The sequence below is a fragment of the Callithrix jacchus genome, chromosome 4, assembly GCF_049354715.1.
Source record: "Callithrix jacchus isolate 240 chromosome 4, calJac240_pri, whole genome shotgun sequence".
NCBI classification, from domain to species: Eukaryota; Metazoa; Chordata; class Mammalia; order Primates; family Cebidae; genus Callithrix; species Callithrix jacchus.
In genome coordinates this window covers 65323589-65348522 of record NC_133505.1, presented here as the reverse complement: position 1 = coordinate 65348522, position 24934 = coordinate 65323589, and the positions used below count along the sequence as shown (strand labels likewise).

Below are 24934 nucleotides of genomic sequence, written 5' to 3'. Positions count from 1 at the left end.
GCTTACACCTGTAATGTCAGCACTTTGAGAGGCTAAGGTTGAAGGATCACTTAAACCCAGGAATTTGAGACCAGCCCAGGCAACATAGGGAGACTCTGTCTCTACAAAACATTTTTAAAAATAGAAAAAAAAGGGTGAAGGGGTGAAAGCAAACAAAACACACTGCCATGTGTGTACCTATGCAACTGTATTGCATGCTCTGCACATGTACCCCAAAACCTAAAATGCAATAAAAAAATAAGAAAAAAAAATAGGATTATATTTCCTCCATTGAATAAAAAAATAAAAAGAAGAATGAAATAATAGAAGAGGGAGAAGCACTAATAAATTATGAAAGAAATCATAAAATTATGATTGAGCCAGATAATAAAGTTGAATCAAGGTAACAAAAAACCAACCTGTCCTTTATCCATGTCACTATTTCCATTTTCTGAGTCCATTGTCTCTGTCCTTTTCCTCTTTCCTTTTCTAAAAGCTTGTGTATTGGTAATTTCATCTGTCTGCAAGATCTTCTGCATTTTCTCAATTAGTTATCAAAGGTTTTCTGATATCCTAGGAGTAGGGAATAAGCATGTAGATGATGCTATTCTGGACGTAGCTCAAAAGTTAATGTTTCCCTTAAAAACAAAAACAAAAACAGGACACATAACTTATTCACAACTGTATGTTTCGTAATGGCACTAACCACTCAGATAAACCACCTTTATTAATGTTTCCTATTCCTTCTTCCACTGATAAATTTAGTACACATTTTCATTTGATGCAAAAATCTTTCAATTTCATCATCACAAAGATTTTCATATTTTCATGACAGAGTTGTCATTTACAAAATCAAACATTGTAACATTTTTTCATCTTTTTAAGTCTTTTCTTGTCAGTAATATTATGAGGAGTCTAAAAAACAGATTAGAAACATTACAAATTTATAGAAACAATATCTCAGAGGACTGACCTTATATGTCTTTAGGAAAAAGATGTTAATAATAGATTTCATGAGAATCAAAGACTAAAATATTCCGGAGAAATCAATAACAATTTCTTGAAAGGCGTTTTCCCTGCTAAAAGTTCTTAAGTCTTGAAATGCAAGATTTTCCTTGATACAAACTGAAGAATTCTGCCATAAAAAATGGGGAAAAAAATCTCAAAGGCAATAGTACATTACATGAAGATTTTAAGGAATAATCATTTCTCAAAATCTGATAAAGTAGGCTGGGAGAGGTGGCTCACACCTGTAATCCCAGCACTTTGGAGGCTGAGGTGGGAAGACTGACCCCAGGAATTGAAGATCAGCCTGGGAAACATGGCAAAACCCCATCTCTACAAAAAATACAAAAAGTTGCTAGGTGTGATGAGTGACGTTAAATGATGAAATTTAACTTTTGCTATGTACAAATGATGCAGCATGTTAGGTCTCAGCATCCTTACTACTTATATATATTGGTTTGTTTCCATGAAAAAATATTTAATTATAGATAATAAAGCTTTAGAGAAAGGACAGAGCTTAGAAGTCTTCAAGAAATATGTAGACTGTTGGTGCCGGGCGCGGTGGCTTAAGCCTGTAATCCCAGCACTTTGGGAGGCCGAGGCGGGTGGATCACGAGGTCAAGAGATCGAGACTATCTTGGTCAACATGGTGAAACCCCGTCTCTACTAAAAGTACCAAAAAATTAGCTAGGCACTGTGGCGCGTGCCTGTAATCCCAGCTACTCAGGAGGCTGAGGCAGGAGAATTGCCTGAACCCAGGAGGCGGAGGTTGCGGTGAGCCGAGATCGCGCCATTGCACTCCAGCCTTGGTAACAAGAGCGAAACTCCAACTCAAAAAAAAAAAAAAAAAAAAGAAATACGTAGACTGTTGAACAGATAGTAACATATACTCCTTACCAAATTACACTGTTATTATTTTAGAAAATATAGTTATTTGCCTATTTTAAGTGAAAGTCATTATGATCTACTCTAAGCATAAAATATTTGGATGGTCTTACCAAAAATGCTTGTTGTGACTCTTCTTTGAAAACTTACTTGAGCCGTTCAAATACATGAACAGTGCTTGAGCTAACACAGGATTGTACTGTAAACCTCACTCACAAATATCAGACAGCCTGCCTAGTATCTATCTTTACAAATAATTTCAAAGATAGAAGCAATCAAGCCAGGTGCTGTGGCTCACCTGTAACCCTAGCACTTTGGGAGGCCCAGGTGGGCAGATTGCCTTAGCTCAAAAATTCAAGACCAGCCTGGGCAACATGGTGAAACCCCCATCACTACTAAAATACAAAAAATTAGCCGGGCATGGTGGCCCATGCCTGTTTCTCAGCTTCCAGCTACTCTGGAGGCTGAGAAACAAGAATTGCTTAAATCTGGAAGGTGGAGGTTGCAGTGAATCGAGATTGTGCCACTGCACTCCAGCCAGGGCGACAGAGGGAGACTGTCTCCAAAAAAGAAAACAAAAACAGACAAACAAAGAAACAAACAAAACCCCACAAAAGCAAAATAAAAAGCAATCAAGAGGCACAGGCAAAGTAGGAAGAGATCCAGGGAATCCCTGCCAGCTTCCTAGTTCCTTCCTTCTCTCACCATGCACTCTGTGAGGTCTCTAAATTAATGTAGAGGCCTCTAAATTAATGTAGCAGGTTACTTCACACTGTGAGAATGTCTGAGTTGTGATATATCTCTATTTTATATTTCAGAGCTGTGTAGCTTGCATGACACTCTCTAGGAAGGTATAAATCCAGATTCTAGGTATGTTTGCCATAAGCAATCCCTAACCAAGAATATACTCTTAACAGCATTCCATAAATACAACAGTAGTTGTACAATAATAGATACAATAGTAAATAGTAAATAAAATAGTAAATACATTAGTCTATTTGCAAAAACAGGGTTAATAAACTTTTTCTGCAAAGGGCTAGACAGTAAATATTTTAAGCACTGCAAGCCAGTAGGCCAAATGTAGGATATTACACAGGTATTTACATACCAAGAGAAGACGAATTTTCACAAAATTCAAAATCTAACAACTGAGTACAACTTTTTGTAAGCTAAGTTTATTAATGAAAAGAATGGAATTAACAAAAACCATCTTGCTTAACTGGGGTTCAGAGTTAGTGTTCCCTATCAACAAAATCAATTCCAAATGCTCATCTGACCTGTAATGAAATTTTACATATTTCCTCTTTGAAAATGTCTTTCACACTGATAGCTACTGGCATATATTCCATGAACTTATAATTTTCTTAATTGAAGTAAAGTTTACACAACATATAAATTCACCATTTTAACCATTTAAAAGTGTGTACATCCATTTAAAGTTCAATGATTTTTAGTAGGCTTATTATATAGTATAACCATCACCAAGAAATGCCATACGTCCCAGAATGAGCTTATAATTTTAGTTGAGCATATTAACTTATTAGAAGACTTTCAAGGAATTTATTAGATTCTTCTCTTGATATTTGCCTTTTAGCATGTCATACTTTGAAGACTAATTACTCCCAATCAAAGGTTAGGTGGAAGAGCCTCAAATTCCACAATAAAATGGATTTTGAAATATGGAAATTTATCTTGAATTTGCATTGAGATCTGAGAGGCAGTGCTGGAACTGTAATTTGAACTCAAAAACATAGCCACTGCAAGCTGAGTGCAGATGAAGATCTCATGTTTTGTTTTAACTTTTGACAATAGGGGAAGTATATAAAGTAGTTTGACATCACTTATGCATCATAAATTAGTCATTGTTAAAAGGATTTTACTTTGTCTTAAGTTTTGCTATAAGTGCTTGTTTTTATATAATTTTGTCTTCTCATTTCTTAACAATTCACTTAAGAAACATTACTAAGTCTACAACGAAAGCTTATTTAAAAAGCCATAGGAGTATGGAACAGCAGTCTCTTTCACAAAAATTTCAATCTTGGCCCCAGTGCAAATATTTGCAGTAAAACTTTGCCACTGCTAAGCTATCAAAATGCTGGGTAGTAGGGCAAGTCAGAATATTCAACTTCTATTTGAAGTTCCATGAAAAAATTCATGGAATTCAAGATAGTCAAGTCCACAAGAATGAATATTCACTGTTGACATTACTGGTTCAATAATACATGATATTTTCAGAATTGCCAAGGTGATCTCAAAATTTGGATGAAAATGTAAGAGACTCAGAATGGCCAAAACAATCTTGAAGAAGAATTGTCAAATTTATACAGGCAGAAAATAGATAAGTGATTTCTTAGGGTGAGGAGTAGGTTGGGGAGAGGCAATTGGTATAGCATTTCTTTTCTTTTTTTTAAAGATGGGGTTTCACCATGATGGCCAGGCTGGTCTTGAGCTCCTGATACATTTCTATAGCAAAATGGGGTGTCAGTTTTCTACTGAGAATCTAAGTGCTTAGAGTACTGTAGAAAGTGACATAATTGAAAAATTTATCTTCTTTTTATGTGAAAGGCAGTAACGCTCCTTACAAAAGTAAAAGATCACACATAGTGTATGAAATAAAAGTATAAAAGTCTAAAAAAAAAGTATGAAAGTCTTCCTTTCAATCTTTTTTTTTCTTTTAACATACATAATTTTTAAGAGTTATACTTCGGCCGGGTGCGGTGGCTCAAGCCTGTAATCCCAGCACTTTGGGAGGCCAAGGCGGGTGGATCACGAGGTCAACAGATCGAGACCATCCTGGTCAACATGGTGAAACCCCGTCTCTACTAAAAATACAAGAAAAGTTAGCTGGGCATGGTGGCGCGTGCCTGTAATCCCAGCTACTCAGGAGGCTGAGGCAGGAGAATTGCCTGAACCCAGGAGGCGGAGGTTGCGGTGAGCCGAGATCATGCCATTGCACTCCAGCCTGGGTAACAACAGCAAAACTCCGTCTCAAAATAAATAAATAAACAAATAAATAAATAAATAATAAATTTTTCACAACGAAACATATGGTGGCTAGGTGCCGTGGCTCACACCTGTAATCCCAGCATTTTGGGAGGCTGAGATGGGTGGACCACTTGAGCTCAGAGGTTGGAGACCAGCCTGGCCAACATGGGGAAACTGTCTCTACTTAAAAAAAAAATTAGTCAGGCCTGGTGGCACACACCGTTAGTCTCAGTCACTCAGGAAGCTGAGGCAGGAGAATCACTTGAATACAGGAGGGGGAAGTTGTTGTGAGCTGAGATCAGGTAACTGCACTCCAGCCTGGGTGATAGAGTAAGACCCTGGAGTTAAAAAAAAAAAAAGAAAGGAAAGAAAAGGAAAACAAAAAAACATATGGCAGAAGCTTTATGCCACTGGATTTTTCAAAGATTTCTTGGCTATGATACCAAAGGGCATAGGCAATAAAACAAAAAAATAGGAATATTGGACTTCATGCAAATTAAAGTTTTGTGCATCAGAAGTCACTATGGACAGAGTTAAAAAGGCAACCCATAGAATGTGAGAAAATATTCTCAAATCATGTATTTAATAAGAGATTAATAACCAGAATGCATAGAATTCTTAAAACTTAAAAAAATGATTCAAAAATGGGCAAACGACTTTTTTCCATAGAAGATATACAAACGGCCAATATCACATAGAAAGGTGCTCAGCATCACTAATCATTGGGAAATGCAAATCAAAAGTACAAGGAGAAACTACCTCATAGCCATTAGGATGGCTACAAACAAAAATACAAAATCCTAAGAATTGGTAAGGATACAGAGTAACTGGAACCCTGTGCACTATTGGCGGTAACGTAAAATGGTGTACCCACTGGTAGAAAACAGTATGACAGCTTCTTGAAAAATTAAAAATACAATTAACATATGATCCAGCAATTCTACTTCAATTCTACTTCTGGATATATACTGAAAAGAATTAAAGCACAGTCTTGAAGAGATACCTGCACACCCATGTTCATAGCAGCATTATTCACAATAGCTAAAAGGGGAAGCAACCCATGTCCATCGAAAGACAATAAATAAGCAAAATGGGACATATACATATAATGTAATAGCATTCAACCTTAAAAAGGAAGGAAATTTTTTAAAAATTAAAAAAAAAAAGGAAGGAAATTCTGATGTGCTACAACACGGATTTACCTTGAGACCATTATGCTAAGTGAAATATGCCAGTTCCAAAAATATAAATATTATATGATTCCATTTACATGAGATACCAGAATAGTCAAATTCATAGAGATGGAAAGAAGAATGGTGGTTGCTAGGGGTTGGGGGAAGTGAGGTAATAGGAATTATTATTTAAGGAGCACAGAGCTTCAGTTTTGCAAGATGAAAAGTATCCTAGAGATGGATGGTAGTGATGGCTGCACAATAATACAAAGGTATTTAATGTCACTGAACCAAACAGTTAAGGGTTGTTAAGATGGTAAATTTTATGTTATGTGTGTTTTACCACAACAAAAAACTTGGACAAAAACAAATTAGTTTACAAAAACATGGTTTTTGTATTATCCCTAGTTGTATTAAACTTTTCTCCTGCAGATATGATTTGGTTAAAGAGCAAACCCTCAAGTTTCTTCACAAACACACAATTCACTCAAGACCAACCAGATATAGACATATCAGACCTTATTTAGAATGTCTACTTTCCAGTAGATTTCAGGTCAATATGATGTTATAAATTCCATAAACGGGTGATCCAATATTAATGTTAGCTGTCAATTAGTAAATTCAGAAGGAATATTATGAATATGGCTATGTAATAGGTAGTAAAAAAATTCACTATGTGGCTATCTGCCCCCAATTTATTTATTTATTTACTAAAAGAATGCATCCTATTAATTCTCTAGATAGTTGCAGGAGATGAGATGAAACATAAACACAGCCATGATAACACTTAAAATATGTGGTTGGGGCATGGTGTGGTGGTTCACGCCTGTAATCCCAGCACTTTGGGAGGCCAAGGTGGGCGGATCACCTGAGTTCAGGAGTTTGAGACCAGCCCAGCCAACATGGTGAAACCCTGTCTTTACTAAAAACACAAAAAGTAGCCAGGCATGGTGGTGTGTGCCTGCAAACCCAGCTACTGGGGAGGCTGAGGCATGAGAATCGTTTCAAACCGGGAGGCAGAGGTTGTAGTGAGCTGAGATCACACCACTGCACTCCAGCCTGGGTGACAGAGTGAGACTCTGTCTCAAAAAAAGAAAAGATGTGGTTGGAGGAATAATATAAGCCAATGGCTTTAATTTTTTTTTGACTGTTACAGTAAAAAATACACTTTGATCTAGAAAACACACACACACACAACTAAAAATTTTAAGAAACATATTTACTCTCACTACATGCAATGCACTCTCTCAGTTTCTATTCTGTCTGTTCTGTCATTTAAAAAAGTGCTGGTCTTAGCACATTCAACTGATTTCACAACCCATTAATGGATTATAATCCACAATTTGAAAAACAATGTCCTAAGCAACATCCAAATTATGAAAAACACAGTATCTCAGATTTAAAACCTAGAAAAAGGGGAATTTTGTAACTAATGAAAGCAAATCAAAACATAAATTCTTGATGCCTTTATTTTTAATTTTAACAAATCAATCACACACCTAACACAGGAATTCAAAAGCCATCTCTGAAATACTAAAAAACAAAAGTCTGGCTCATGCCTGTAATCCCAGAACTTTGGGAGGCCGAGGTGGGTGGATCACGAGGTCAGGAGTTCAAGATCAGCCTGACCAACATGATGAAACCCCATCTCTACCAAAAAAAAAAAAAGAAAATAAAAGTCACCAAACTTAAGGAAACTAAATTAATATCAAAATATAATACAGGTGTCTCATCTGCCTTTGTATTTAAATATAAGTTCTCTATTATGAACTCAATTAAAAATTCTGAAAGGCAAGTATGGCACTACAATAAAACCTAAGTACCCTTTCATAGGTTTCAAAAGTTTTGGATTACTTTATACATATATTAGTTTTGAAATGTATAAACATAAAAGACCCCTTGAGGTACTCGGGTCAGAATATGAACTGACAACTCCCTCCTAAATGAATTTCAAAGTGGCAGGAAATTCCTGCCAATGTAATTCTAAATATCCAGTGGCTGGCTTAATGATTTCTATAAAATGGACTAGTAGCTTCTGTCCAGCTGCTTAGCAAGATGTGGTATGGAGGAGGGAAACATCTACGTTATTTCTTTTTAGTTATATATGTTCTAGAGGAAAAGAAATCAAGATTGAAATGGCTGTAAATGGCTGGGTGCATTGTGAGCACTCTAACTCTCAGACAACACTCTGCTGAGCAAAACAATGCATGGATGGCTTTCTCACCAAAGTGTTCTGATTTCCAGAGGAAAAACTACTAGGTTTTATTAATGTTCATTACATAGCATTTCACCTTACTGCTTTTACTTCATCATTTTCAAGTAACATAAATATATTCAATTTCCAAGTTGTTCTGGCAATATCATGATTAAAAACATGGTCAATATGCTTTGGGATGCTTCAATGGTGCTGCCAAACTATTATGGCATAACTTGGACTGGATTAGAGATTATGCAGGAGCCTAAGAAACATGTTTGGGCCGAGTGCAGTGGCTCATGCCTGTAATCCCAGCGATTTGGGGGGAGGCCGAGGTAGGAGGATTGCTTCAGCCCAGGAGTTTGAGATCAACCCCTAAGCAGCATCATGAGAATCCATTTCTACAAAAAATAAAAAAAATTAGCATGGCATGGTGGGACACACCTATAGTCCCAGCTACTTGGGAGGCTGAGGTGGGAGGATCACTTGAGGCCGGGAGTTTGAGCCTGCAGCAAGCTGTGTTCCTGCCACTGCACTCCAGCATGGGTACCCAGACAGAGTGAAATCCGGTCTCCAAAAAATAAAAATAAAAAAAAAAAAAGAAAAACAGAAAAAAGTAAAGAAACATTATATTTATTATTTTTGAGGCGCTATAGACCTGAATCATTTTATATTTTCCATGATGGGAAAGGAAAGAAAAACATTCTCATGTTTCTGGAGTTTGTGGATGTATTTTTACTGAAGCTAATTGAAATGAATAAGCAGTGATATCACGTGTTTTCATATGTGTAACCATTATTCAGAAAAAGAATCAATTTAGCTCCCTGTACTGCCCTATATGACATCCTCAGATCTCTCCAATCCCGCCTCTTTCACTTAATAATAAAAACATAGCTAACATTTATGAGTATTTAATATGTATAAGGTGCTATTCTATGCATTTAACCTGTACTAACTCATTTAATCCTCACAGACACCCTCTGAAGTAGGAACAGGTATTATTCACACTTTACAGATGAGGGAGCTGAGGTCCCCAGTGGAACCTGGCAACCATGCCTAGTTGGTAACCCATAAGCAGGCTGAAGAAGGGCTCAAGCCAGAACTTCGAAACTAATCATCAAGTCAGCTTTGCAACAGGCTATCAATTCCATTAATAAGATTTTGCTTTTTTCACTTCAAGAAGTCCCTTACAGGGGGCCCTCCTTGCTTAAATTTCTGCCCCGTAATACTATTCCCCCAGAGACTGGAGTCTGGCTTGCTCATCAGTGTTTATTAGACTACAGTCCGCTTAAACGCTAGAGAAGGTGATCCTTTTTCTGCCCCTCCAGATCCTTTCCCTAGCTGTCTCTATCCCGCTCTCTGAGTCTGGAGCTGGACCTGTTTGGGTTCCCTTGCTCTCTTTCCAGCTGAGTTCAGCCAATGAGTGTCCGGGCATGAGATCAGAGGGAGAGGGGAGAGTGAGTCAGGAGAATGTATCCTCCTGGCTCCCTTCCTGTGGGGTCACCTCAGATTTCATGTGCCTTTCTCCTTTCCAGTTGCAATAGCCATGCCTTTTCTCTCCTTTTGGTCCAGGGCTGGTAACATTTCCACTATGACCAGCCCTGAGGTACAACATGATCCATCATGGTTTCCCTTCACTCAGCCCATACTTACTTAAATAGTCCCTTAGTTAATAAAGTCTTTTCAAATCATGCTAATTTTAGTGGGCCATCTATTTCTTGCCAGAACTCTGACTGATACAACATGGCAGGGCTCCTCATGCCTCCTGACTGCCTGTGTGCCTATTTATTGCCAGCCAGTAGATTCCTTCTGTCGCCAGTACGTCCACCTGTTATTACCCTAAGGACATCTGATGCTGACAATGTACCTGATGTACACTTATTTGTTTACTGGGTTTTTACCATTTTATTGGATTCGGCTGGTATTTCTAATTTCCATGTTCTGACATGATCCAGTCTACCACTGACCAAGCTCTCTTTCCAGGGGAAAGGGGTTTAGAGTAAAGGAGAAAAGCTCTTCTTTTTTTGCTCTTTTCCTCATGCATGCTCTTATCTGCATTACTAGATCAATATCCCTAGCATTGCTGGTATCATTGGTTCCACATGTTAGCTTCATCATCTATACCAGAGTCTCTCTGTTGCTCCTGACCTGGCAAGAGAACCACGTGCTAAATGACTCAGTCTTTTTCTTATCGGAAATTAAAGTGTGGCTGGTTTACTTTCATCTTGATGTGTTCATGAAGAAGACTATAGCACAGAGTTAATAGCACAGAAATAAGAGGCTGGGAAAAGTGGAAGGCAATCTTCACCTACTCGACAGTGTCACTTATCCCAATCAACTGTCAATAAAAAGCCTGCAGCCACAGGTAGAACTATCTGAAAACATGCACGAGAAAGTAAATGCAAAATTCAGAGGGACTTTAAAACTTTCCTGTGGTTCTAGGGCACCTGAACATTTTCTCCTTGGCTACTATTGTGTTACTACTTGTCCCCCCAATAATTATGTGCCTTTCCCCACATTTATAAAACAAACAGGCCGGGCACGGTGGCTCATGCCTGTAATCCCAGCAGCAGTTTGGGAGGCTGAGGCAGGCAGATCACAAGGTCAGGAGTTCAAGACCAGCTGGGCCAAGACACCACCCTGGCCAATATGATGAAACCCTGTCTCTACTAAAAATGCAAAAATTAGCCCAGCGTTATGGCGGGCACCTGTAATCCCAGCTACTCGGGAGGCTGAGGCAGGAGAATTGCTTGAACTCTGGAGGTGGAGGTTGCAGTCAGATGAGATCAGGCCATTGCACTCCAGTCTGAGCGACAGAGTGAAACTCTGTGGGTCAAGACGGCCAGGGGGAGAACTATGTTAATTCTATCTAAATAATTACAAGCTTGCTTGGCTCAGAGTACACTTAAGTTTATACACCGAACTAAACTATATTATCAGTGCAGTTAATTAGAAATCAAGCAGCAACAGGAGGCCTAAGGTAAAGACCAACCAAGAGTGCAGTAACACCGGGGAACACCTCGGGGTGGTTGCAGAGCAGGGAATACTGCTCTGGTCCCACAAATGCCTTCTCAACATGGAGATCCCAGGAGGGCCTTGTAAAGAGGTTCTCAGAATATGGAGTGATTTTAATTGCTCTATGTCTTCAATGCTCAGGAGATAAAAGCCCCTTGATGCATTGGGTGTGGTCAGACCCCTTGGCTCCCCACCCGCTATACTTCTGATGTAGCCACACCCTGATAACAATCGGTGATAAACTCAGAGTACTAGCTTAGCATATCTTAGAAGGATTTTGAGTGCGGTTAAATGCTCAGGGCACTAGTTTAGCAAGTCTTAGAAGGATCTTCAAGTGCTCTCCTCCTGGCTGTCTTGCCTACTCCTTTACCATCCCCTTCCAAACCCCTAAGATCAATGAGATTATGCACATGATAAAAGTGGAGCCCAGAGCTCAGGCCGATGCAGTTCCCATGTGGTACATTCTACTCTTGTGTCTCTGTCCTTTTCTCAATCCCTCGTCACCGCTGGGACTAAGGGCACCCACGAATGGAACTGGGCTGGTATCCAAAAGACTCCAACTTGGAAAAATAAAAAACCAGGCCAGGCACAGTGGCTCAATCTGTAATTCCAGCACTTTGGGAGGCTGAGGCAGGCAGATCACCTGAGGTCAGGAGTTCAAGACCAGACCGGTCAACATGGTGAAAAGCCGTCTCTACCAAAATAAAAAAATTAGCAGGGCTTGGAGGCGAGTGCCTGTAATCCCAGCTACTCAGGATGCTGAGGCCGGAGAATTGCTTGAACCTGGGAGGCGGAGGTTGCAGTGAGCCAAGATAATGCCACTACACTACAGCTTGGGTGACAAAGCAAGACTTGGTCTCAAAAAAAAAAAAACCACAGGTGCAGAGTTTAGCCTAAAGAAGAGTAAAATCAATTAAAAGTTCTATTTCAGGAGGACTATAAGTCATATAAACCGTTTTCCATTTCACATTTTTTTGATTAATGTGAAACTTTCTATTCATCTTGAAAGGTGAGAGCAAAATGAGATTATGCTTCTTGCTTTAAATGAATGTATTCTACGATGTTAATAACTTTTAGACCAATTTTTAAAATTCACAAAATGTAATATGTAATTCCAATCCAAGAATCAATGCTTATGCATAAAAATCAGTAGTAATTCAACTCTCAAATATTAATCTAATCTCATATAATGTGAAAAGATGAGATAATTTCTTTTTGAAATATCTATCCCATTATACACTATGTTAATATTATATATCATATATATAAATTTTTTTTGCGTGACAGGATCTCAATTTGTCACAGAGGCTGGAATGCAGTGGCATTATCAAGGCTGACTGCAGCCTTGAACTCCTAGGCTCAAAAGATCCTCTGATTTTATAATGCATTTTTCTCTCTCACTGAAACTCCTAGCTCCTAACAACATCAACATATCTATTTGCTATATAATATTTCTGAACAGTTTTTTGACACAAGTCCTAGTGTTACAGGTATGAGCCACCATGCCTGGCCTAATATTGTATATTAATGAAATAACTGGTTACCATTCACTAATGTCTCCATTAACTTTGTACTTTTATACTATCAAAAGTTTAGGTCAAAATATAATCAATGTCCTGAGTCACATATTTTAGATAATTTACTTAACAAGTCATCTTAAGTGGTTTCCCTCTTGTTACTAATCATTTCTCTTCTTACTCTGATATTCTTTCTTACCACCTTGAGCATGCAACATTATAATTTTAAAAAAACAAATGATTGCCAGGTGCAGTGGCTCACGCCTGTAATCCCAGCACTTTTGGGAGGCCGAGGCGGGTGGATCACGAGGTCAAGAGATCGAGACCATCCTGGTCAACATGGTGAAACCGCGTATCTACTAAAAATACAAAAAAATTAGCTGGGCTTGGTGGCGCGTGCCTCTAATCCCAGCTACTCAGGAGGCTGAGGCAGGAGAATTGCCTGAACCCAGGAGGTGGAGGTTGCCGTGAGCCGAGATTGTGCCATTGCACTCCAGCCTGGGTAACAAGAGCGAAACTCCGTCTCAAAAAAAAAAAAAAAAAATGATCAGCTACATTACACATTTTATCAAGTTATTCCCCTATCCCTATGAAGGTCACTTAGAAAAATACATTCATATATATATTTATGAGTGACAGTGCCATCAGTAAACTCGTAGAGTAATAAAAATGGAAAGGAATGTAAAAGGCCATCTTCTTTTGGTGTATTGGCAAGTCTGGGTGTGGTTAGCCTTAGGGCAAGTCAGAACTAAGAAACCAGTTAAGGATGGAGACCGCAAGTGTTGATCAAAGAAGAAAGCTCAAGGAAATGGAATGAACCTCTCTAAGCCAGCTGAGGCCCAAGAAGCTACATTAAAGCAAGGATGGATAGATGTGTAGAGTGAGATCGAAGTATGCAACCAAACTGTGAAGTTCAGAAGTGTGAAAGACGAGAGGAGACCAGGTGAGGAGGCTCACACCTGTAATCCCAATACTTGGGAGGCAGAGGTGGGAGGATTGTTTGAAACCAAGAATCACCAGCCTGAGTAACATAGTGAGACTTCATCTCTACTAAAAAAAAATTAGCCAGGTATGGTGGTGCCCGCCTGTAGCCTCAGCTACTTGAGAGGCTGTGCCAGGAGGATTGCTTGAGCCTGGCAGACGGAGGCTACAGTAAGCTATGATCAGGCCATTACACTCCAATGTGGGTGATAGAGCAAGCCTTCATCTCAAAAAAAAAAGACAAAAAGACAGAGGAACAGGGGACTTAGCAGGGATGGCATTTTGAGACAGTGTTGTCAGTCCTTGATTCTATGGTAGAGAAGTTGTTAGAACAGTCAGCAGGACACAGAAGCTTGGGCAAATGTACATCCTGTTCACAGACGAGGGAAAGACTAAACTTGTCCTTCTATGAAGAGATACAAAGCTTAGTGAGATACTCTTTTTTTTTGGTAGAGGTACAGTTTTGCTATGTAGTTAGTTCAAGACAATCTTCCAGTCTGAAACCCTTCCAAATGTATTAGATGGTGAAGCAGATCACATAAGTATTTACAATCGTAAGTTCTACAACCAAATTGTCTGATCCATAACTCTCCAATACTTACTACCCATGTAATCTTTCTGTGCTTCTGTTTCTCCATCTGTGAAATGGAAATAATAAAGTACCCCATTATGAATTGACATGTTAGGTATATGATAATATATATTAATTATTATTAATTATAATATTAGTTGTAATAATATAACTACTACATTATTATTTTATAAGTATTTATGTTAATTATGATTATATTAATATAATTATTACCAAAATTATAATATTTTATAATTAATTTTATTAATATTGTAATTATATTAATCTATTAATAGTGGTATTTTATACCACTACTATTATATTACATTATAATAGATTACTTTAATGGTAATAAATTATGTTAATTTATTAATAGTAATATTTTTATTATTATGAAGCAAACTGAACCAGATTACCCCCAGGCAAGCTTAGGTGAAACATGTTAGAGTTGGAGAGGTGTTTGTAGTGCTGAGGGCAGGGGAGGGCTTCAAGAAACCTAGCTTATTAACCTTGAGGCTTATGTTTCTATGTTAGACCTCAATCTTTTGAAAAATATAAAGAAAAAAATGATTATAGCTTCCCGTTTTATAAAGGACAGCCATGTGGTCTCCCATAGAGCCATTTTCCCCAAGTAGGAGTCAGCCTGGACCCCCTAAGCTTCTTCAGCTTTCTGGAGATGCTGGGTCAAATTTACCCAAGTGATAGTGATTGACACATGGCAATGAAATGGTAAGGGTGAAACTACAATTTTTGAATACAAGGAGTCTTGTGAAATTGTTGGATTAGGGGGAGCGGCCTAGGTAAATTCCTCACAGGCTAAATGAGAGGACCACAGCTCTTCTGTACAAGGAAACATCTGATGTTCTGCTAAAGTGTTGGGTTGGCCTTCATAATCTGGGTAGGGGTAGCCTACGAAGAGTCAGAAGATAGAAAGAGCTGCTCAGCAAGCTCCAGCTGAAGTTTCCTTTAGGGGAAGAGCTGCAGTGCAAACGAGGCAGGGAAGCAGTGCAAATGAAAAACATGCAACAGCAATGGTTTGTGAAGTGCTGAAGAATTTTATGCCACTTGCTAGGTGTGTGGTCTTCAGGCAGTTCCTTACATCTCTAAGCCCCGAGGTTCTCATCTATGAAATAGGAATAAGAATAGTACCTACTCAGGGTTGCTGTGAGGATTGAATGAGTAAATGCACGTAAAGCACTTAGCAAAGAGTAGATACTCAATACATGCTAGCTATTACTACAAATAACTAGGTGGTATGCATTAAGGTAGCCATTTAGTAATGAGGATGACCAGTACCTGCTGTCCCACGCCTTTTGGGGAAAGGAGATAGGTGAATAATGATCATACCAATCAACTCTCAGGGTGCTGTTGGTGCCCCTTAATCTAGGCACTAAGACCTAGATTTATAACAGCTCACCAGATGGCAGCCCACCAGGACGTCTGATACACTAACTACAATCCTGCAGTGTCTTCTCAAGGTAGATTCCTGCCTCGTTACAAATGACCACAGACTGAAAGTGTGCAAAGAACAGTGCCCACTAGGCCCAGAGTGGGTCTGAGGCACCCAGGGAATTGTATTGATCTAAGGTCTGTTTCTGTGCAGAATGTTGTCACCAAACCCTTCAAGCCTAGAGGGTCAGAAGAGAAGGAATTAGAACTAACCAGACTGAGAGATCAGGATACCTCAGGAAACTGGACTTGCTCACTGGAGTGAGACAGTCACATAATGAAACAACCAGCTTCATACTGTGACAATATGTCATCACGATGATGTGTCATGGAGACCCAGTATCCTGGAAATATGGTGGTAAGGAGGGAGTTGAGGTCCACAAATATGGCAAGAGTGGTGTCATAGTCTGTTTTGTGCTGTTACAACAGAATACCACAGGCTTAGTAATTCATAATGAACAGAAATTTATTGGCTCAGTACTGGAGGCTGGGAAGTCCAATAACAAGGTGTTAGCATCTGGTGAGGGCCTTGCTGTGTCATCACATGGTGAAAGATGAAGATATGAGAGAGAGAGAGAGAGAGACGCGCGCACACACACACACACACACACACACACAGAGAGAGAGAGAGAGAGAGAGAGAGAGAGAGAGAGAGAGGGCTGAACTAGCTCTTTTATAACAAATCCACTCCTAAAGTAGCAGCATTAATCCATTCATCTCATGGCCTAATCACCTCTCAAAGGTCCCACCTCCCAATACTGTTACAACAATAATCAACTTTCGACATGAGTTTTTGCAGAGGAAAAATCTAAACTACAGCATTCCACTCCTGGTGGGAAGCTAGAAATAATGAGTAGGTGAAACTGAATAGTTGGAAGGCCGGTCTTCCCACCAGAGTACAGAATCACCCTGGTGGGATCAAGGACACCAGTTACCAGGTCTGCAGACTCCACAGCAGACTGTTGAGTGTGGGCATGGGGAAGGATTTAGGAAGAGTGGCTATATTTACCAGAATGTCTACAAGTTGCTTATGGGAACTTAATACTAATTCCTTTTGTCCTTCTTTTAGGCCTTAAGACTACAGCAATTTCTACAGACTCTGAACCAAGACCAGCTTTTAGAACTAGTGCTGTTGGCTTGGAATGGGCTTTATCCATTCAAATATCTAGCGATCAATTGGGTAGTTAATGCGTATGAAGACAGCTTAGGAATCAAGTTAGGTTTTCTTTTTTTTTTTTTTTTTTTTTTGAGACAGAGTTTCGCTCTTGTTACCCAGGCTGGAATGCAATGGCGCGATCTCGGCTCACTGCAATCTCCGCCTCCTGGGTTCAGGCAATTCTCCTGCCTCAGCCTCCTGAGTAGCTGGGATTACAGGCACGCACCACCATGCCCAGCTAATTTTTTGTATTTTCAGTAGAGACGGGGTTTCACCATGTTGACCAGGATGGTCTCGATCTCTTGACCTTGTGATCCACCCGCCTCAGCCTCCCAAAGTGTTGGGATTACAGGCGTGAGCCACCGCGCCCGGCTCAAGTTAGGTTTTCTTACCACAACAAAGGTCTATGGAAGTGGTCCTCAATTGTTAACAGTCTTCTTCTCTTGGGGTTATAAGTGACATCCCAGTGGGAGTAAGTTTAGGGGACTCATTTGTCTCTCTCCCAATATGTTTTAAAGTTGCCAGAAGACAAAGAAACTCACATCACACCATCTCCATTTAGTCTTCAGGTGGCAGCATTTACGTGCACTTGGGAGACTTACCTAAACTTTTATAGTTAAGAACAGAAAATTTCCTTTGCTAACCATAGACTGATAGTCCCCGAGACATTTCTTACAGTCTCAGGGGTACCTAGGTGCTGCTAATGTTGACAGATCAAATGATTTATACTGCGTTCAGAAGCCTCAGTACCTGTGTGGATTTGTATGATTCTGATGATTCTCACTGGGGGAAGACTCATTAAGAATCTAACGAAAGGTATGGATCATGTCCTCAAAATGAGACACAAGTTTTTACATGTAATTTCAGTCTCTAGAAAGCTATTCATGAATTCCAGTTTGAACTTCTACAGCAGAGACAGGACAGGCAAGAACAGGCTTTAGGTTTATGGCTTTCTTCCTTGAAATATAAACTCTACTATACTACATTTTAGTGTGTTTTCTCTTTGTTGCCCTGTTTTACTCCATAAAGTATTTGTGGCTACAAAGGCATTTTTAAGATGTACTTTTCTTTCTGTCCCTAGATTCATGGGACGTCCTTACATTGAGGTATCAATAACCTCTGGAAGCATATATTATTAAAACATCTTTTATTTATTTATTTATTTGGAGGCGGAGTCTTACTCTGTCGCCAGGCTGGAGTGCAGTGGCGCAATCTTGGCTCACTGCAACCTACGCCTGGGTTCAAGCGATTCTTCTGCCACAGCCTCCCGAGTAGCTGGGACCACAGGTGCGTGCCACCACGCCCGGCTAATTTTTGTATTTTTAGTAGAGACGGGGTTTCACCATGGCCAGGATGGTCTCGATCTCTTGACCTCGTGATCCGCCCGCCTCGGCCTCCCAAAGTGCTGGGATTACAGGGGTGAGCCACCGCGCCCGGCCAAAAACATCTTTTATTAATCATCAGTTACTCATCACAATTACTCATCACTCATCACTACTCTCCTAGTGACATTATTTTTTCAGGCTATGAGTGCATTGATGCATTAGCATACAACTCTATTAGCACAGAATATTTAATGCAAAAGTCCTAAATGCCAAAGAATTATTGTAAGAAATAGGGGAAATCTAGCTATGCATTGTTGCTGTAGTTTTATTATCAACACAACCTAGAACTTAATTCATAACTAATGACCAAAGTTTTATTCATCTTTTAACATTTGCTATGCAATGATAAAGTTCTTATTTTTTTCTTTTTGCTTAAGAAGTGTAGAAGTTTCAGATGTAGAATGTTTGTAACTTACACGGCAAGTATCATCTTGGATCTAGAAGGCAATACCTTCAGCTTTCAAATTTGCTTTGTAAATTGCCCATTCTTAGAAATGGTGGAAATATTTTACACCATCTGAATAATAATGAACAATATTGCTCAGTGAATTATAACTCTAGGAGCTTTATAATTTGATTTATTAACAGCTCTCAAATTTTCCATTGGGAGTTCATACAACTATGAGTAAATTTTCTGGCCAAATGACTCAGTATTTTGCTGCATGACTAATCCCACACTCAATGTGGAAACCATATAAATGAATTCTATTTGCTTGAGGATAATAAATGAGTACTTTCCAAAAACTGTCTGCAAAGCATTATATAGTAGATGAATTCAATTATATTGATATTTTTAAGCTCCCAAACTCAGCTGACTTTTTTGAAAAGTCTGTATTGCTCACATACACAAAAAGAACTCCCCCAAACCTCCCAGAATTATGGCTTCTGCAGTTTAGTAACCTGTAGAATAACAAAACCTAATTAGACTCTAAAACAGCTAAAATGTTAAAAGAACAATCTGAAATGATTCCATTTGCAATCTTTTCCTTTTGAGTATACTTCTAAATTAGTTTAAAAGTTTTTATTATGGTAAAATAAAGCTCTTTCCCCGCAAAAATTTGCTGAAAATAATATCTGGTATCACTGCAAATTATATTATTTTCCTTCCAAAAACTCAACTGTTAAGAAGAAAACAGTAATCCATCCACATGATGGTTTCCTGGATTCTGGTGGCTGGAAATCACCTCCAAATTTATTTTGGGTGAAGTACGTTCTTCCAGATGATATAGCTCTTTTACCTTTTAATACAAACACATGTAAAACTTCACCTAGAAACAAGGAGGTTACCAATCCAAAATCCGTGTGCTTTATTTCTAATAATTTATTGCTAGAGCCATTCTTACCTAAACTTCTTGTTTTCAAGGGGGTAATATTTCAATACAATGTCCTTGTGTGATTACCAACTGGGTAACTTACTCACTTCCATGTAACTTGGTAATAATCACAGACAACCTAGGCTATATTCCAAGACATTCCTTATCTTTCCCTAAAAGTCACTATGAACTTTTATAATGACTGTTTTTTTTAACACTGTGAAACCTGGTCTCTACTAAAAATACAAAAATTAGCTAGGCATGGTGGTATGCACCTGGAGTCCCAGCTACTTGGGAGGCTGAGGCAGGAGAATTGCTTGAACCCGGGAGGCGGAGGTTGCAGTGAGCTGAGATCGTGCCATTGCCCTCCAGCCTGGTGACAGAGCAACACTCTTTCTCAAAAAAAAAATAAATAAAAAAAATAAAAATCATTATTCAAGTCTGAGTATTAGTAGCCAGATTTGAGGGGAAGAAACCATAAGCACAAAGCCTCCTACCTGTTCAGGTTCAATTTTAACTCTGCAGAGTCCAAAGCAACCTGAGAGCGGAAAGAGCCCGTCTGTGAGGGGACTCAAGGTATTTTGATCAAACTGCTAAATCACATATACCCCGGAGAAAGTTCTCTTCTCCCTTATCTTTAATTATTTCTCTCCCTCTTCTGGTTCCATCTCCCAAGTTCCCTAGAAACTTATTCAAATATTCCTAGCCTGACAAAATAATCACTATTGGTCTTTATTCAAGATTTAATTGCTTTCCTATTCATCCCCTTTAGAGTTAAATTTCTGCAAAGATTGTAGACAATGGCTATCTTCTCTTTTTCATTTCTCATTCCCCCTTTAACTCATTAAAGTCTACTTTTAGCCTCTTCTGCCATGATGAATCAGTTCTCTGAAAGGTTTCCAGAGGTCTCCTAGTCACCAGTCCTCAGTCTTTGCCTTCCTTAGAGCCTCCCTTTTGCGCATCTGTTCTAAAAAGCTGCTAAACTGGAGCACTTGGCTTCGACCACTTTACTATCCTCCAGTTCACAAAAGGAGGCCGTCTCCAAAGTTCTGATAATGATTTTCTCTTTAGCATCTCCTCCTTAGTCATTTCCTCTCTTTGCATTACTCCAACTACAATGTTGATGACTCCGTATCTGTTTTCGGTTCTGACCTCTCCAGATTTCCATGGGCTTGCTGGATATTTCCACACTGATGTCCTTCTGATGCTTCCACCTCAGTGGGTATAAAATGCAGTTATCTACTTCTTCTAAATTATTCCTCTACCCTAGCTCAAAACCTGAGTTATTTTCAGTTCCTCCCTTTTTCTCAACTGGTTGCTACACAGCTTAGGGTGGAAACTTTTCTTTCTGATGTTTCTTCCTGAACCATACATTAGGAACTTGTGCCACAACTTTTTGCCTCTAGGGAAGTACTGAGGAAGATGTTTCTGCACCTTACTCACTGTTACCTTGGGGAACGGAAAGATGTCATAATGGAAAAACTGGGAGGGCCTGCTAGCCATCAGTGGGCAAGACTGACATATAAACTTCCCTTCTCACACATGGGCCTGTCTGTTGCTCACGCATGCTGTGTGCCTTATGGATTGTAAAGTGTCAGGCTCTCCTTTGCCTTTTTAGTGTTTATGCCGGAATTTGAACAGGTTGGGTTCCTTCCAGCCCTAATGTTGGGGAGGCCTGTCATACTTCAACTGTGACTGGGTGGGCATGCTGAGTGAGGAAAAGGAGTGAGAGGCCCCATTTTGGCCTTGAGGCTAAGCTGTGTTCTTCAATCTGACTTTAACTTGATAGAGTTAACACAGTATTTTAATTTCCTTATGGTTCCTTGTGTCTATTCCCAATTCGTTTGAGAATCTGAAGGGAAGAAGGACTGCATAATGCACCATCTTATACACAGGTGGTATCAGACTCTCTTAGCTACTTCCCCAACGCTTTTGTCTTCTTTTGGGTGACAATGGTAACTTACTCTCATAAAAACGTTACGAAATTATACATCTTTTCCATTACGAATTTTCATTTTTTGTATGAGATTTTGGCCATGGCTCTCCCACTCCATCCGTACCCTCAAACTTAACAATTTTTTTGTGACTTTTATACAATATTAATTATTCTTTTTTTAAAAAGCAAAAACCTACCAGGAAGAAAAGGTATAATTTTTCCTAAATTAAGTTCCAAAAAGCACTGCTTGGCTGATTTAATATTTATTGAGTTCCACAATGCATTAGGCACCATATAAACACAAAGAAAGAAGCAATTAATAATATGTATGCAATTAATAATTTGAAAAAACGATAAATTAGCAACAAACAAATCAGAAAATAACAATGGAATCAAATACTAACTTCTTTCAAGGATTTGGTTTGCTTATTATTAGTATTTTTAAAACAACAGATGGAAAGAACAGAAATGAATGCATCTAAAAAGAAATATCTATAATCCCATGGCATGGCAGTTAAGCATTTGCCTGCCAAGAGAGATAAATGACGTTCTTGTGTGCATTTGAAACTTATAAATGGCTGCAGCAAGACGCAGGATAACAACTGTGCTAAAGTAATAGCTCGGAAAACCATAATTGCTATTTAGTTGCTTTTTGTTGTTAAAAAATATAGTGTTTGTGGCAATTTGAATACTATGCTGTGTGTCTGTGTCTTTGACATGTTTCTGTTCAAGAATATGTAGGCTGTTTCAGCTCACTTACAAATTTCAGTCAATGAGAAGCATGAAGATGAGCTTCCAAAATTCTGTTAGTTATTTCCCCCAATATTTGCACAAGGTTAGTTCAGTTTTGTTGTTGTTTAAAATTACTCCACCATGCCATTGTTGAGTCAATCCGGTGGAGCATATTTCCTTTCCTCATGTGCCACGCATTGCAAGCTCTCACGATTCTCTTCAATAACCCCTGCATAATTGTTGATACACTTTCTCACTACAGTGGGCTGCGGTATCAGGAAACCTTTAGCCATATGCACATGATGCAGTGCTACCTGTCACCCCCTCTGAGTGCTAGGGACTCATGAAGCCTATGCCAGCATGAAGAGCAGCCTACATGATTCCCACCTTACACATTCAAGATTCCCACTTTACACAGTGTCTCCAAGCAAGGTCCCTTCTGTGTTCAATCTAAAACGACTGAATGAATGAGATGCAACATGTCAACAATACGAATGTTTATTTTGTTTTAGGAAACCAGCTGCAAACAAAACATCCATTGTTTTCCATGCTTATGAATTTTGGCACTAAGAGACTGCATTAAGCAATGCCTTTTTAGGTTCAATACTTAAAATATATTTAAGTAATATGTAATTACTTACTTAACGGTAATATGTTACTGGCCTTAAGGACATCAATGATTAAGCTTTTATGCAGAGTTATACAACTGGTTTTGTATAGTTAGAAAACAACACTGATTTTGAGATTACTACAAGCAAATGAAACTTTTATTCTTCCCAATTCTTTACCTGCTTTTCAAAATTTTATAATTTTTTATGACACAATTTCTTTGGTCTATTAAATATCCCCCCAAAAGAGGCTAATGCAGTCGTTATGAGAAACTCCACGAATGCAGTAAAATGTTACCTTGTCACTATAATTGCAGTTTTCTTTATGCGAGTAAATGAAACAAACAATCCAGCCCCACACGGGGAAAGCCAGCATTGCCTTGGGGGCAGCAGAACGCGGCACAGCACCCGCAAGGCCGCAAGATGCCGCAGACTGACTGCTGCAGCAGCCGCTTCCAGACCAGGTGGCCGTCCGCAGCAATTCACACTGCAGCGCTCTCCCCATACCTTCCAGGCTGGCACTGCATCAGTGATAAGTCCCCCCGCCACCAACTACTTTTGCTGGTTATGAAGAAACGTGGGGAGGGGACAAAGGGGAGACAGAGTGTGCCCGCAAGGGTGAGAGATCACTATTGCCTCACAGTCCCTAAAAAATTTCTTCCTCAAATATTTATAAGCCAAGTCCCAACTTACTTCATCTGGCAGGTCCCTAAATCTGAAATCGCCTCGCCCTTCAAATGCACTAAATGAGTCAGAGTTTTAGGGCAAACCCAGGTATACAAGATCTAAAGTGCCCAATTCTCAGTTGCGAAATAAGCACCAAGTTTGGGGCGGAAGAGTTCACCTCTGCAGACCAGAGCGTTCTACCTCGGAGCTCTCCTAGTTTAGGGACGCTTGGAGAGTGGGCCTCCCGTTCCTGGAGGATCCCAATTCCCAGAGAAGGCCTTTCCCGCTGCTCGCGCTTCAGCGCGCGAGGAACCCCCCGCAAGCAATAGCTCACCCGGCTGCATCCTTCAAAGCCCCAACCTCCGGGCGGGGCGTAGGGAGGTGGGAGGTGGGGGTAGCACCTCCGGGAGGCTCCTGCCAGCGCCTCACCGTTTTCCCCTGGCTCCTTGGCGCCCCCTGACGAGGGCTCCGCAGCAATTTGGCCAAGGGAGGCTGGTTAGGTGGAAGCCCTGGGTGTCCGGGAAGCGAGAGTCGCCCGGCCAGAGCACCCGCGGACGGCGCGGGCTGGCGGGCGGCCCCGCGGGAGGGCGCTGGGCTCTCAGGCCCTGGCGCAGCCCGCGGCCGCCGCCGAAACCGCCGCAGCCATGTCCGCGCGCCCGCGCTGCCGCAGCCCGGCCGTGATGTCATCAGCCGAGCCCCCGCCGCGGCACCCCATTCCCGCCCCCCGCGGGCCGCCGCGGCTGCAGCAGGTGCGCCTCGTCCCCGCCCCGACCCACGTGCGCCCGGCTTCTGGGATGCTGAGGTCGGCGGCGGCCGCAGGACGATGCGCGGGGCCGGGGCGGCCGCGGCGGCGGCGCTGCTCCTCCCCACTCGCCGCGTCCCCGGCGGGGCTGCGCCCGGGGGCTGCGCACGGACGGGGGCGGGGGCGCCTGGGGAGGGAGGGGAGAGGATCCCAGCCGCGGAGTCGCAGCCTCGTCGCTGTCTGCTGAGTCATGGCAAGCGCTACCCGCAGCCCTGGATCACTCGCGTAGCGCGGCTGGCGCGGGGTGCGCAGCCATTGGGCTGGGCGCGGGGCCGCGAGCGCCGGGCATGACGCGCTGAGCCGCGCTCTCCCGTGCCCGCCGTCCCGGCGTGCGCCCCGCGCGGGTGCCTGTGCCGCCGCCCTCCAGCCCCGCCGTCGAGTCGCCCCCGCCTCGCCCGCACCATGATCGCTGCGGCTTTCCTCGTCTTGCTGAGACCCTACAGCATCCAATGTGCCCTCTTCCTCTTGTTGCTTCTGCTGGGCACAGTCGCCACCATCGTCTTCTTCTGCTGCTGGCACCGCAAGCTCCAGAAAGGGAGGCATCCGATGAAATCGGTCTTTTCGGGTCGTTCTAGAAGCCGAG

General features: G+C 40.8%; 3 protein-coding genes across 27 annotated transcripts in view; 1 reads left to right on the top strand and 2 right to left on the bottom strand.

The window, feature by feature from the left end:
• BEND6 (BEN domain containing 6) overlaps nt 1-616 on the bottom strand; it is a 48912-nt gene extending 48296 nt beyond the window's left edge. Inside the window, exon 1 of the mRNA XM_035295985.3 lies at nt 399-616. Coding sequence (XP_035151876.1) covers nt 399-518 — 120 coding nt within the window. The 5' untranslated portion in view covers nt 519-616. The remainder of the gene's footprint in view (nt 1-398) is intronic.
• On the bottom strand, nt 477-24755 carry LOC144582402 (uncharacterized). Its single transcript, XM_078370891.1, has 4 exons — nt 24577-24755; nt 23884-24531; nt 14336-14371; nt 477-617 (listed from the first exon to the last, which is right to left on the bottom strand). Coding segments are annotated over exons 1-4 (864 nt in total). The 3' UTR covers nt 477-616.
• The window catches only part of DST (dystonin), a 505428-nt gene continuing 505166 nt past the window's right edge, over nt 24673-24934 (top strand). For all 25 annotated transcript variants that reach the window (XM_078369452.1, XM_008994605.4, XM_035295973.3 and 22 more), the window contains exon 1: nt 24673-24934. In XM_078369452.1, the coding sequence (XP_078225578.1) occupies nt 24754-24934 (181 nt within the window). In that variant the 5' untranslated portion in view covers nt 24673-24753.

Excerpts from the sequence above, each read along its gene's own strand:
- LOC144582402 (XM_078370891.1), bottom strand. The coding sequence starts at position 24,755 with ATGGTGCGGGCGAGGCGGGGGCGACTCGACGGCGGGGCTGGAGGGCGG. Across the intron at positions 24,532-24,576 it reads CCCCGCGCCAGCCGCGCTAC|ACAGCGACGAGGCTGCGACT; the intron begins GCGAGTGATCCA and ends ATGACTCAGCAG. Across the intron at positions 14,372-23,883 it reads GCTTTGAAGGATGCAGCCGG|ATGGAGAAACAGAAGCACAG; the intron begins GTGAGCTATTGC and ends TCCATTTCACAG.